Source organism: Drosophila erecta, unplaced genomic scaffold (genome assembly GCF_003286155.1).
Source record: "Drosophila erecta strain 14021-0224.00,06,07 unplaced genomic scaffold, DereRS2 tig00000126-arrow-pilon, whole genome shotgun sequence".
NCBI classification, from domain to species: Eukaryota; Metazoa; Arthropoda; class Insecta; order Diptera; family Drosophilidae; genus Drosophila; species Drosophila erecta.
Window position 1 is genome coordinate 11,517,768 of NW_020825209.1, and position 11,593 is coordinate 11,529,360.

Genomic DNA, 11,593 nt, shown 5'->3' on the forward strand with positions numbered 1-11,593 from the left:
CGACACTCGCAACATAATGTGCAGCATCTGTGCATAGCAGCATGTGTGTGTGTGTGTGTGTGTGTCTGCCAAGCAGGCTTAACTTTTCCAATGGCAAACAGACCGCACGGCCAAGGACTCGCCGCACACAAATGCAGATACAGATGCAGATACAGATACAGGATGCAGATGCAGATGCAGATGCACAGACAGAGCGGAAATATAAAGAGAGAGGAAGAGAGCGCGGAGAAACGGCCACCACAGACATGTCCTTAATGAGAATTCCTCGTTCCAATCAGTCGTAGCTTCGAAAACAATGCAACTCTCGGCAAAGAAACAGTGCGATGGAAATGTTCAGTCAATAATTAAGTACACGGCACTGAAAAGTACACTGGCATTTGTGCTCACTCGCATGGAAATTGATAGCACACAAGAAAAGCACCTAATATCGCCACAATCTCTGTAAGCTTTAAATGAAATCAGTGGACTTCCTAAGATATCCAATAACATGTTAGGCGGAGTAATGAGCTATTCGGAAAAATCGGACTCATATTGCGGAATCCATTTTGCTCTCTGTTTGCACTGACGATTCAAGTGAATTCAATGAAGTTTTGATTTCTGGCTGGGATTGCTTGCCATGCCAACAGACAGGCAGCCGGAAAACGGAAAACAGAAAAGGGAAAAGATGCGGGAAATGCGGCATTTTTGCGTTTAGCCAGGCCAAACCAACTGCACATATCTTTGGCATTCCGATGTCGGCTCGCACACAGATGGATATGTATAGTCACCCAGTCATTATTCGTTGGATTTGGCCTTGCCTTGCCCTCAACTTGTTGTTAACGCATTATTCACTTCAAACGCTATAATTCGCCCATTGTCGGATGTGCCAGGGGATTTGCATGCATGCACTCGACATCGCATTTACCTTTAAGTTGATCCCATTGAGGAGGGCTTACGGCATTTTCAGGCCAAACTCCTGAAACACTGCACGGCAGCATTGTTAACAGTTTTGTATGCCAATCACATCAAAACTGACTAATTAAGCGAGCTAAGTGCATTACAGGGGCTTACAGTTCGGCAAGTTATTGAGTAATTATAAGCCGAAATTAAGCCAAGTCCTTTAAGACACATTTGGTATTTTCACAAAATGTCCGCACACACAGACAGGCCAAAATATGTAAGCTCGTGTCATAATTGAATTTTCATTTCGGGCTTCGCAAGCGAGAAAAGCCAAGCGCCCAAACTGAATAATTAAAATAAAACGCAAATAAAAAACTCATTTTGTCGCCCAAAATGAGGTCGAACAATGTGTGCAAAGTCGCTGCGATTGAGATTGAGTCTGCGGCTTACGACTTAAGCTGCTCGAATTTACTTTATTGAAAACTCATTAAAAAGTTGTAAAAATAAAACTGCTCCCCGCGCGGCAGCCAGCCACTCAAAAGCTCATCAGTTTGGCTTTGAACTCCTCGGATTCGATTAGGTGAGCCAATGAGGGCAGAACACTCCTGACCAAATTAATATGTGGCAATCACGAATCTAGCTGGATATGTTGTGAAATCAAGCAGCAATTGCCTCATCTGATAACCTATGCTGTTCTATTTTTCGAAACTTTTCAACAGAGACAGTACAAAATTTAAAAAAAGCACATCAAAATGGATGCCAATCGAAAAGGCGCCAAGAAGAACATAGCCCAGAAGCAGGAAGCGAAAATGTTGGTCGATACAGGCGGCGGATCCGCCAGCGACAGCGATTTGAGCGACAGCGAGTTCCAAATGGTGCAATTCATAGACGATCCGAATATCCTGCGGGTGGCGATCATGGCCTCTCCCGTGGGTTAAAAGCGCTCAAAGTGCTTTAAGTGACTCATTTCTGTGTTTACCATTTAGGAGGTGACCTTGGGCTTCCTGCTGGCTGGCGTGGGCTACCAGAAGGATCGGTTTCGCAACTATATGATGGTGGAAAGCGGTGCGTATTGAGGTGCAAGTCCGCCACTGACTGATGCTCTGTTCCTTCCGCAGAAACGCCGCAGGAGGCTGTGGAGCGCTTCTTTCTCATGGTTTACCGGAGATCCAATATCGGCATTGTCATCCTCGACTACGACACGGTGAAGAGGCTGCGCAACGTGATGCAGCGGTGTCACCAGCTGCTGCCCGTCCTGGTCACAGTGCCCAACAAATCCTCGCTGACCACCTACCTGGACAAGAAGGAACGAAATCGACGGCTTCGCCAGCGGGACGCCTATTAGGATTTCGATTTAGGAATCAGTCACAAATTCGCAGCGAAGTTAGCGTAGAAATACAGTAGATAGTGCACGGAAAATGCCATTTATAAATTTGCCGCGCTGTCAAACGAATTTACTTGGAACCCTTCAACTGGGGATTTGAATAATGGATGGATCAAATAAAAGCCCATTTTCCTATATGTGTCTATTGGATTAATGAACAATTCATGAACTTTCGAGGTGCTTGAATCTGCTTAAAGTTTTAGTTTGCAAACGCGCGTTGCCTGCACTTCAATTTAGTTTAACCAAATAAAAACCAAATAGACTTTGTCCAAATAAATCGGCAATCCGACAATCGGAAACTCAGGCAGACAGCAATGTAGCATTTTAGTTGCGTTTTCAGTTTCAGCTGCTCTAGCAAATTAATTACAATTACCTTTGGATTCATTCGATTGCAGTTGAATGGCGAATGTTTTTGGCACGGCCGCAAAGCATTTTCAATGCGAATGGTTTTCCGGATTTTCCATTTGCCCGATATGCCCAAAAAAAATGAACGAAAAGAGCCTGTCAATGGCAGAGTGAGGAAAAGTTTGCCATAAATTGGGAGCAAAGTGAAACAGGCCAGCTGCCCACTTCAAAGGGGATTTCATCTGAGCATCTGACTCCCGATTCCGGATGCCAAGTGGCTCCATGGCGGAGTAGTTTCACCTGTCCCTTGCAGACGGCGAAAGTGACTGCTGGTTCTCGTCTCATCATCCTAAACGAAGTCAATCGCAATGGTCGATTAGCTATCGGGGGCATATAATTGAATCGTTGGGCAGCCAAGCAGCCGGAAAGCCCGAGTCCGGAAACCCCGAGTCCGTAATTTATGCGCATACATTCTTGCCACTGCCTTTTGCTCCGCCTTTTGCCGCCTGTGGCGAAATAAATATGAGGCAAATCGAAATCACGTATTGGCAGCGAGCCTCGGCGCAAACTGTCAGCAATTAATTTGGTTAGTCGCGCTAAAGTGAATTAGCGCCAAATCTCTGGAGCAGGACAACTGCCAGACCCTCGTCCCTGAATCGATCCGAAATCGCAACCTTAATCCGCAAAGCTGGCTGTCTGTCTGTGGAGCCTTCGATTTGTGGGCGTGAGAAAATCAAAGCGCTCTTTGAGGCCCCTTCAAAAAATAAAAGTAAAGTGAAAATGAAAATGAAAATGAGGTGCCAGACAGGCGAATTTCCTAGAAACAATCTAGGCATCAACTGGATTTCACTTGCCGAAAAGTAAAGAGTAGAGATGGATATAAAATCTGGGAATATATCACATCCTCTCGAGCTTATTGTGCAGCCCATTTCTTCCGGTGTAAGCGACTCGAGGGCAGGTGCTCAAGATGGCAGGAGTTGCGTAAATTTAATTACACTTATGCTCTTGGGCGAAGTTTGCTTGGCAGCCAACTCATGTCCTGATTTGGCAAAGTTTCCACCTCAAAGCGGCCTCCAGGCGACAGACGCCAGCGGAGTTGGGACTTTATTAAAAAGGAATTCCGATGATTGGGTTGCCAACTGGCAGGCGAGCGGAGCCTTCGTCAAATACCAGTGATTCGCTTAGGTTCAAAAGTACGACAGGCAAAGGAGAAATATTTATAATACCCTTGCTGCGAACTATATCATAAAATATATGCCACAAGTATGCACAACTTGCATTTCCACTCGTAATTGGCAGACCCTTTGCCGCACTATCTCTGTTTTGTTCTTTGCCTGGGATTTGTATATTTATTAATTTTGAATTTTCTTATTTTGCAGAGATTTTCGCCTGTGCAGAGAGATTTTCCCGTAGGCCGTACTCGGATAAAACTGCACAAAGCTTCAACTTCAATTTCATCCAACAAAGGACTCGGCTGGCAAACAAGGCTGCGTCAAAAACGTCGGGGGAAATGGGAAAGTGAAAGTCGCAGAGTAAACAATTACAGCCTTGAAATGTATATTTCAGCTACCTTTTTCCCTCTGCTACGGCCATATTCCATATTTACTTGCTACAAGCGAATGCAAAAATGGTGTGTACAAAAATAAGGAAAATAATAATATAAAAAGCAAAAACTGAACGTCTCGTCGGTAGTTCACCATTGTATTTTGTGGCCCAAACTACGTTGAATTTAATGTTGAAGTAGAATTGCGTATACGCCGTGGTATCAGTGGCAAAATAAAAACGCAAATCCAGGCAGTCAAAAAAGGGGAAATTGGGTGTGTGTGTGTGTGGCAGTGTTTCGGGGTTGCTCATCAGCTTTTTAGGCTTAGGGCTTCAGCTCACGAGTTTTCCCTGGAAATTGAAATTCTGAAACCCACACACACTCACACTTGCAGCGCCATTGATACGAATGCGGCTTAAGTGGCTGGTATTGTTTTTACATTAAAATATCATTAATTTTCACGCCTGCCTCTCCTTGCCGCGGCTCCATTTTCCCTCCCGGGCTTTTCATGCGAAACCCCCTCGTTATATGGCACCCGCCTCATAAGTGCCCGTATAAAGCCATTAACACGAGGCGTGAAATGAGCGCATATGTATGCATGATGTAGGACGAGGCCGATCCAGATGGAGCAATGTCTGCTCTGGTCTCAGGATTTGGGAGGACAGAAGTGCTAACTCTTACAATACTTCCATTGTACTGCCACTGGGGCAATCGAGGTTAGATCTGCTTAAAATATTTGGGTGCCCACTGCTAGCAACTTCATAATTGGCTTCGAGATTCCACAAACTCATGCTGCTTTAAATAGCTATTCAGCGGTTTCCATGCCACTCAGTGCCACTTCTTCGATTACATTACACATTTGCGCGCTTGAGTGACAAATATGCCATGCCACCTAATTCCCAAAAAGAGGAAAAATAAAGAAGACTCCAGTCAGCTTCTAATGGAGCTGACCGGATAACGTGTGCTGGTCCAGTAGCCATTTCAAGCCTGTCCAAAAAAGGCGAAAAAACACTGAAATTGAGAGCCTTTAAATGCCGCACAGATAAGCTGATGCACACACACACGCACACACATTCTAGCTGAATAAGCGTGGCAACAGCCCATGGCCCAATAAAAAATCAAAAGGAATAAGTTGTTAATATTTTTTCGATTTGTTTTCGCTCTGGCTGTGTGTTATTTGCTGTGCGTGTGTGCTGCCTAAGCTGCCAATAATGACAAGCACACATACAGACACAGGACACACACGCACACACACACACACACTGGCAGCTGGCACAATTGGCTCTAAAGCTGTGCGACGTCTGAGTGCCTGGATACAGTGTCATGCGTGGGAGGTCCTGTGCCGCTCCTGCACTCCCCGCTCTTCGTCCTTTTTATCGCCTCCTCCTCGCCTGGCTTACACGCTCGGTTGCCTGCCGCACCAACACACGCACACACACACACGCACACGCACACAGTCGCAGTTACACACACACACATCCCGCTTACCTGTCAATGTTGGCATTAAAATTTGCCTTTCGTATAACAACCCACAGGCGGAACATCCGAGGGCCATGGGTGCGTGCAGAGAGGAAAAATAGAATAAAAGTCTAGTTGCTCGATCTATTACATTAGCACTTATCTGCATAACTGTGTTTAAGCGTAGCTTATCAGCTCTCAAATTCAAGATTTTGCCACTAATGCATCACATGCGTATTCCTTTGCTTTCAGAAATAAATGGCTTCCTGTTTCTTGCCGTGTGGGGAAGCAACTTCGGTGACCCGGAGAGAAGCATGTTAACAAGCGGGGTCAGGTGAGTGGGACGGATTTCTGACAACCTCGCATTTTGGACCACATCCTCCTTTTCGCCCGGTGTCTTTTTGTTTTCTATGGAGGAGTCGTGTTGGTACTGTTTTTGCGTTGACGCGATTTTCAACATGAGTTGAGGCGAATTGAATCAGCGGGGTGGGAGGAGGGGCATGTGGGCACGTGGAAGTGGGTTGCCCTCGATCAATCACCAAAGAGCCATCTGAATCACCTGAACCACCCGAAGCCCATCCAGGTAACCACTGTGGACCCGTTAAAGAGCCGCAATTTGTGTGAGCTTAATTTGCCGCTCACCTCGCACTTTTCCATTTTTCCCATTTTTCAGACCGTCATTTGTGTGTGTTGACCTTTTTAATTAGCGAACAAAACCGAGTTTTTCCTTCTTTTTTTTGTTGTACTTCCAGCCCGTTGGGCGCAAGGAAAAACATTGCTCAAAGTCGAACAAAGCGGCGGCAGCCATTTAAAACAAACTAAAAGTTTCATAATTAAGTTGGGCAAAAAATGAAAAATGTGGCTAAAACGGCAATCGCATTCCGCAGCAAAGTATGCAACGCTTTCGTCAAATCACATTATCCTGTGTGCCACACACAATTGTTACATTCCGTGAATAAACAGTTGCAAACAGCAACTTGTTATCGCTGCCCTTTTAATTGCATGGAAGTTAATGGCGGTGCAAATAATTTACACATGCAAAATACAAAGTATATACAAAATGTATTGTTATTGACTGTGATATTATCATGGCCACTTTCTAAAACTTTCAGGCTTGAATACAGGTCGAAAGCAAATTTCGTTGCGATTCACAGAGGTATAAAATTATAATTTTGGAAAATTATTTATTTCGCTCCATCAAAAAACAGCGAAATACAAAATGTGGCCAAAAATTCGGATATTTTCAAAGGGCTTTTCCTCCAAAACTTGGCCCAAAAAGGTGGCGCAGCTAAAATGAAGACTGTTTTGCACGGCTAATGAGCTCTGATGAGTTTCGGAAATGCAATTTTCGCATTTCTGATCACAGCTCGCCCATTTTGGCCTTGTTGCATATCCGATTGCAACTTCCCGTTGATGAGGCACTAACTGTTGGCCTGTTTTTGATGTCAGTAAACAGATCCGAGCAGCCACTTTGCTTCTTGTTATCGCTGGCATTCGATCCTGGGCACTCCGACTCCGACTCCGACCCCGACCCCGACCTCTGAACTGTGAACTGTGAACTGTGAACTCTCGGCTCGGCTCGGCTTGGTTTCATATTGCTGTCACAATTTCTGCCATGGCATGGCACGTTATGCAAATATCAGCGCAGAAGCCACTTGATGGAGGCCAGAAAAGAGCAACTATATTGCCATATATCCATATAGCCACATGGCCAGCGACAACAAAAGCAGAAAGGGAAACATGTACGGGAAATATGTACGAGCTGAAGCTGATCCATCAATTTCACATGCATGTTTGCCTCGGGCGCCAGGATATGACATGAATTATATTGGAATATACCGACCATATATGTAGGTACCACTGCCCGCTTTTAACGAAAGGCAACAATTTGGCTCAAAGTGGGCCGCATTCGCTATTTGTTTTTACCAATAGGTGGGTGTAGCTGGCCGGAATTAGTGGCTATTTGTGGTTTTTGGCAGTATTTCGTAGTGAAATGAAAGCAGTATTAACCAAAGTGAAAAATATTTCACAAATTAAAATCAGAAGTGCCTTCTCATGTATCAATTACACGTGTGTTACATTTGGCAAACACGAGTTTGACAGAAATTCCATCAACCGAGAAGTATTCAAATATGAATTTAATTTCACATGCATGTGAATTGAATGCGATCAAGCGCAGCGAGTTTCAGACTTACATATGCAAATTACTAAAAATCATACCCAAACAAGTGTATTGATATTGCTCTTCTGTGTGGCAAATGACTTAAAGAAACACAACAAAAAGTGAGAAAAATAACAGCAAAATCAAGAGAATGCCAAACAACGACTGAAAAAACGCGCTGGCAAAAATATTTAAATCAAAATATTTTGTCACAAAGTCGGGGTAGCCGCTGCCATGGAAATATTTCCGCGCTGGATTGGCATTTCGGCCAAGAGAGCGCAGACCACCGACCCAACTGACCCAACTGACCCATTCTGACCCATTCTGACCCATCTGACATGCCGGGGATTTATGATAAAGAAAAATGTGAGCCACCGATTACTCGGGCCTCGTTAGTCGAATACTTGAAATGCCTTGTACTCGCAACAGAAAAGAAACGGAAAATTACCCAAATATTTGAAAATTTAAAGGGGCAATGCCGAGCCACCTTGGGGCCTTAAAAATCCATAATTGGGAGCAGGATCGGATCACGCACGCAGTCCTGATTTTCGCCCTTTATTCGACCTCCCATCAGCTCCCTTTCACTGCTGATTGATGCCCCTTTGTTCAGCTGATTGAAATCACGGCAGCCCAGCATTTCCCATTCGACCGGACCACCGACCACCGACCACCTCATTTCCGACCGACCTCGTCGCCAATTAAATTTGCATCCAACTGCCCCTTTGTTTCACTCGCCACCTGTGCACTTCCCACTCTGTAACTTTGCCACTTTAATTAAATTAGAAATGCCAAGATAGGTGTTAGAAAAGGTGTCATGGTAAATATTTGACGTTTTTATAGCTAGCCAAGCACCAGAACTCAAATTGAGAAATCAATTTTAAAATCACCATCGAACTGATGCACTTTTAAAGGCTCAAATAGATTATATTCAGCTCCCTAATTCTTTGCCTGCAAAAACGCCTTGCCTAATTGATTGCAATACTTAAGTCGAGCTAATGAGGCAAGTTGTGTTAAGTGCTGCTCGAGTGCGCCCAATGCAAATGGGGCAGGCTTATTGCAAACCGCTTTTCCACATGCGGCAGAAGCCACCGGCGGATGCGGACAGGTGCCGGTGGGCAGTTCCCAGGACACTGGTAAAATGGTATGTTTTAACGCTTGACATGTGACCCTGCAGATGTTTTGTCTGCATTTTGTAATTATCTCAAGTGCCAGACACAGCATCTAAATCAGCATCGGAGCCCGAGTTTCACACACACATGCACACAGGCTGGCTATTAGTATTTTTGTTTACTATGCCCCCAATGCCCCCAATGCCCCCACTGCCCCCATGCCCCACGTGAGTTGAGTAAGCCCCGTGGCATAATAGCCCAAGTTGCAGCGTTGCAACACCGATCGGCTGCACAAAGGCACTCCCAGCGGTGGGTTGCCGTGCCACCTGAGGATTATCGAGGAATTTGCGACAGGGAAATATTATAATTTGCTTCTGGCCACAGAAATGCACTTGCAACGCGGCGCGCTTCCTGCGCAGGAATTAAGGATGCAGGAATTTGCTGCTTTCAAGAGTTCTATGCATAAACATTGTTCGATTCGCAGTGCAGTGTGGCATGAAGCTTCGCAATGCCAAACTTGATTTTGAGTTGGGAATCGTGGAATTCACTTCCTTTTGCATTTAAATAAATTTTCTTTTTACACATTTTAGCGTAGCTAATTAACTGTGAATGGAAATCTTGCTTAAGCTGTCACGCAAATATGTCAAAATATGAGGAAAACTGACACCAATCGGCCAGAGGCACGGAAAATTCCTTAGGCTTTGTAAAACTCAACTCAACCTGTTTACTTTGCGCCTGCGAAGCTGGGATTTCATATGTAATTAGCCTTGGCGTTGGTCCTGTCATCGCTGACACCGCTATTATTAAGCTGCCATTGATGACGATGACCTTGGGCCCTAGGCGGTGGGCGGTGGGCGGTGGGCGGTGGGCGGCGGGTGGCAACGCAACACAGTGGGGGCGTGGCAGGTGTGACGTGTGCAAAAGCCTTTACAATTCTTGACATGCATTCAGCCTGGCAATTCTATGCCACACACTTGAATACACCTTTTGTGCATGGCCAGAGGGCGGGTGGCAAGGGGGCGGTGCCTCAGTTGTCCAGGCAGCTTTTCGGGTAATTTCTCTGCGGTTCTCTGGGTGCGACAACACCACCACCACCACCAGCACCACCACCTGCGAAATGCCTTCGGGCGCGGCCTTTGTGCCACCGAGCCACTGCGGTTTGCAAGTGGGCAACAATTTATGGCTGAATGATTCAGCGCCAAAAGCGTGTCCTTACTCGGTGGAAATTATGGTTCATTAAAGGAGCAAGGCTACAAGTGTAACCACGACACTTGATTTGTTTGGCATTCCGAATCGTGAACTGCTTACAAATATTGCCACAAACACGTTGCTTTGACTCTTTGGCTTGGAAATCTTTTAAGCTGGGCTCTTGAAGAGAACCACCTCATGCGTGGCACTATTTTGCCAGAACTGAACGTTTGCTTCCATTAAAAGTCATTAACCGATCTTCCTGGGAATTTATGTACCCACTTTGGCTGCTCCCATTTCGAGTTTAACCCTAAATGCATACGTGTCTCCCAGGTCGTTTATTTTCAGCATCCAATCGATAGGATTGTAACGCTTGAGTGCATTCTGTAGCATGTTTCTAGGATGTCGAGGATGCTGGGATGCTGGGATGTTGAGCACGCCGAATGAACAGGGTGGATGGATGGGCTGCTGCCTCTATTTATTTATTTATACCAGTGAGGGACCGCGAATATTACAGGGCACTTTGGGTTTTTTGAGTTTCGGGCAAGCGCGAGAAACAGTTTTCTAGGGGCAATACAAGTGAAATTACCAAGACAGCAAGCGGTAGATGCCAATCAGATTTCAAATCACAGAGAAGGTAGTCAATGGATGCAAGTGCCATAAAATCCGCGCCGAATCGGTAACAACATCTTCAATGGCGTTCCAAATGGAAAAGCTTGCATGGCTGGCAAAATAAAAACGAAACTGGACACCTGCAGCATAGTTTTCAAAAACATCCCACTCGCTATGCACCCATTCAACATTTCAATAGACTTAGCTGCACCACTGAGATTAAAAATATGAAAACTACGTCCATGAAAAGAAGCGCATTTTGAATGTTTAGTCCAGGCCCTTGTGTTTCAGCTAATGTGTAGCTGCGCTTACAAGCGGCTAATCCTTCTGTAGCCAGGATTCCCTATCTCCAATAAAGTCCCGATCATAACTAACTTGCAAACCCAAGCCTCCCAGTGGGCGAGCCCCTCCTCCGCCCACTTGCCAATCGAAAGTAAACCATTGTGTGGGATCTGGACTTTGGCCTTGTCCTGCATGTGTGTATGTGCTCCCAATGGCAATAATAACTTGTAAGTGCTGCTTGCTGCATGTGTGTTTGTGTGCTTGTGTGTGTGTGCTTGTGTGTGTGTGCTTGTGTGTGTAGGGAAATCTATTATGCACGATGTCTGTCCATGTGCTCGTGCATATGTGTGAGCGGCTTTAATGGGAATTGTTGAGCCCCGGACTGTCAGTTGAGTACAAATGTAGCTGTTGAATAAGCCAGAGTGCTCCGAACTCTAAGAGATTAGAAGCGAACGAACAATCCCCCAACGGATCGAGATCAATGTACTTGCACCTTCAAATAGTTCAAAAGTGAATGTAATGCTCCTGGAGCTTGCGCCTAAAAGAAACTTTTCGAATGTATCGCAATAATTGTAGATGCGGTAGGCCACAGACCCATTAATTTTATGCTCAATTGGAGTTAGCCTGGCAAC

At 45.3% G+C, this 11,593-nt stretch overlaps 1 protein-coding gene across 1 annotated transcript; it reads left to right on the plus strand.

Annotated features, from left to right (window-relative positions):
* Positions 1-1,631: 1,631 nt before the first annotated feature.
* On the plus strand, positions 1,632-2,383 carry LOC6550183 (V-type proton ATPase subunit F). Its single transcript, XM_001978286.3, has 3 exons — positions 1,632-1,808; positions 1,866-1,944; positions 1,998-2,383. Exons 1-3 carry the CDS (start codon positions 1,632-1,634, stop codon positions 2,222-2,224), a joined length of 483 nt encoding a protein of 160 aa, XP_001978322.1. The 3' UTR covers positions 2,225-2,383.
* The last annotated feature ends 9,210 nt before the right edge of the window (positions 2,384-11,593 follow it).

Coding starts and splice junctions, on each gene's coding strand:
- LOC6550183 (XM_001978286.3), top strand. CDS start 1,632: ATGGATGCCAATCGAAAAGGCGCCAAGAAGAACATAGCCCAGAAGCAG. Junction 1,809..1,865: donor TGGCGATCATGGCCTCTCCC/GTGGGTTAAAAG, acceptor TTTACCATTTAG/GAGGTGACCTTGGGCTTCCT. Junction 1,945..1,997: donor CTATATGATGGTGGAAAGCG/GTGCGTATTGAG, acceptor TTCCTTCCGCAG/AAACGCCGCAGGAGGCTGTG.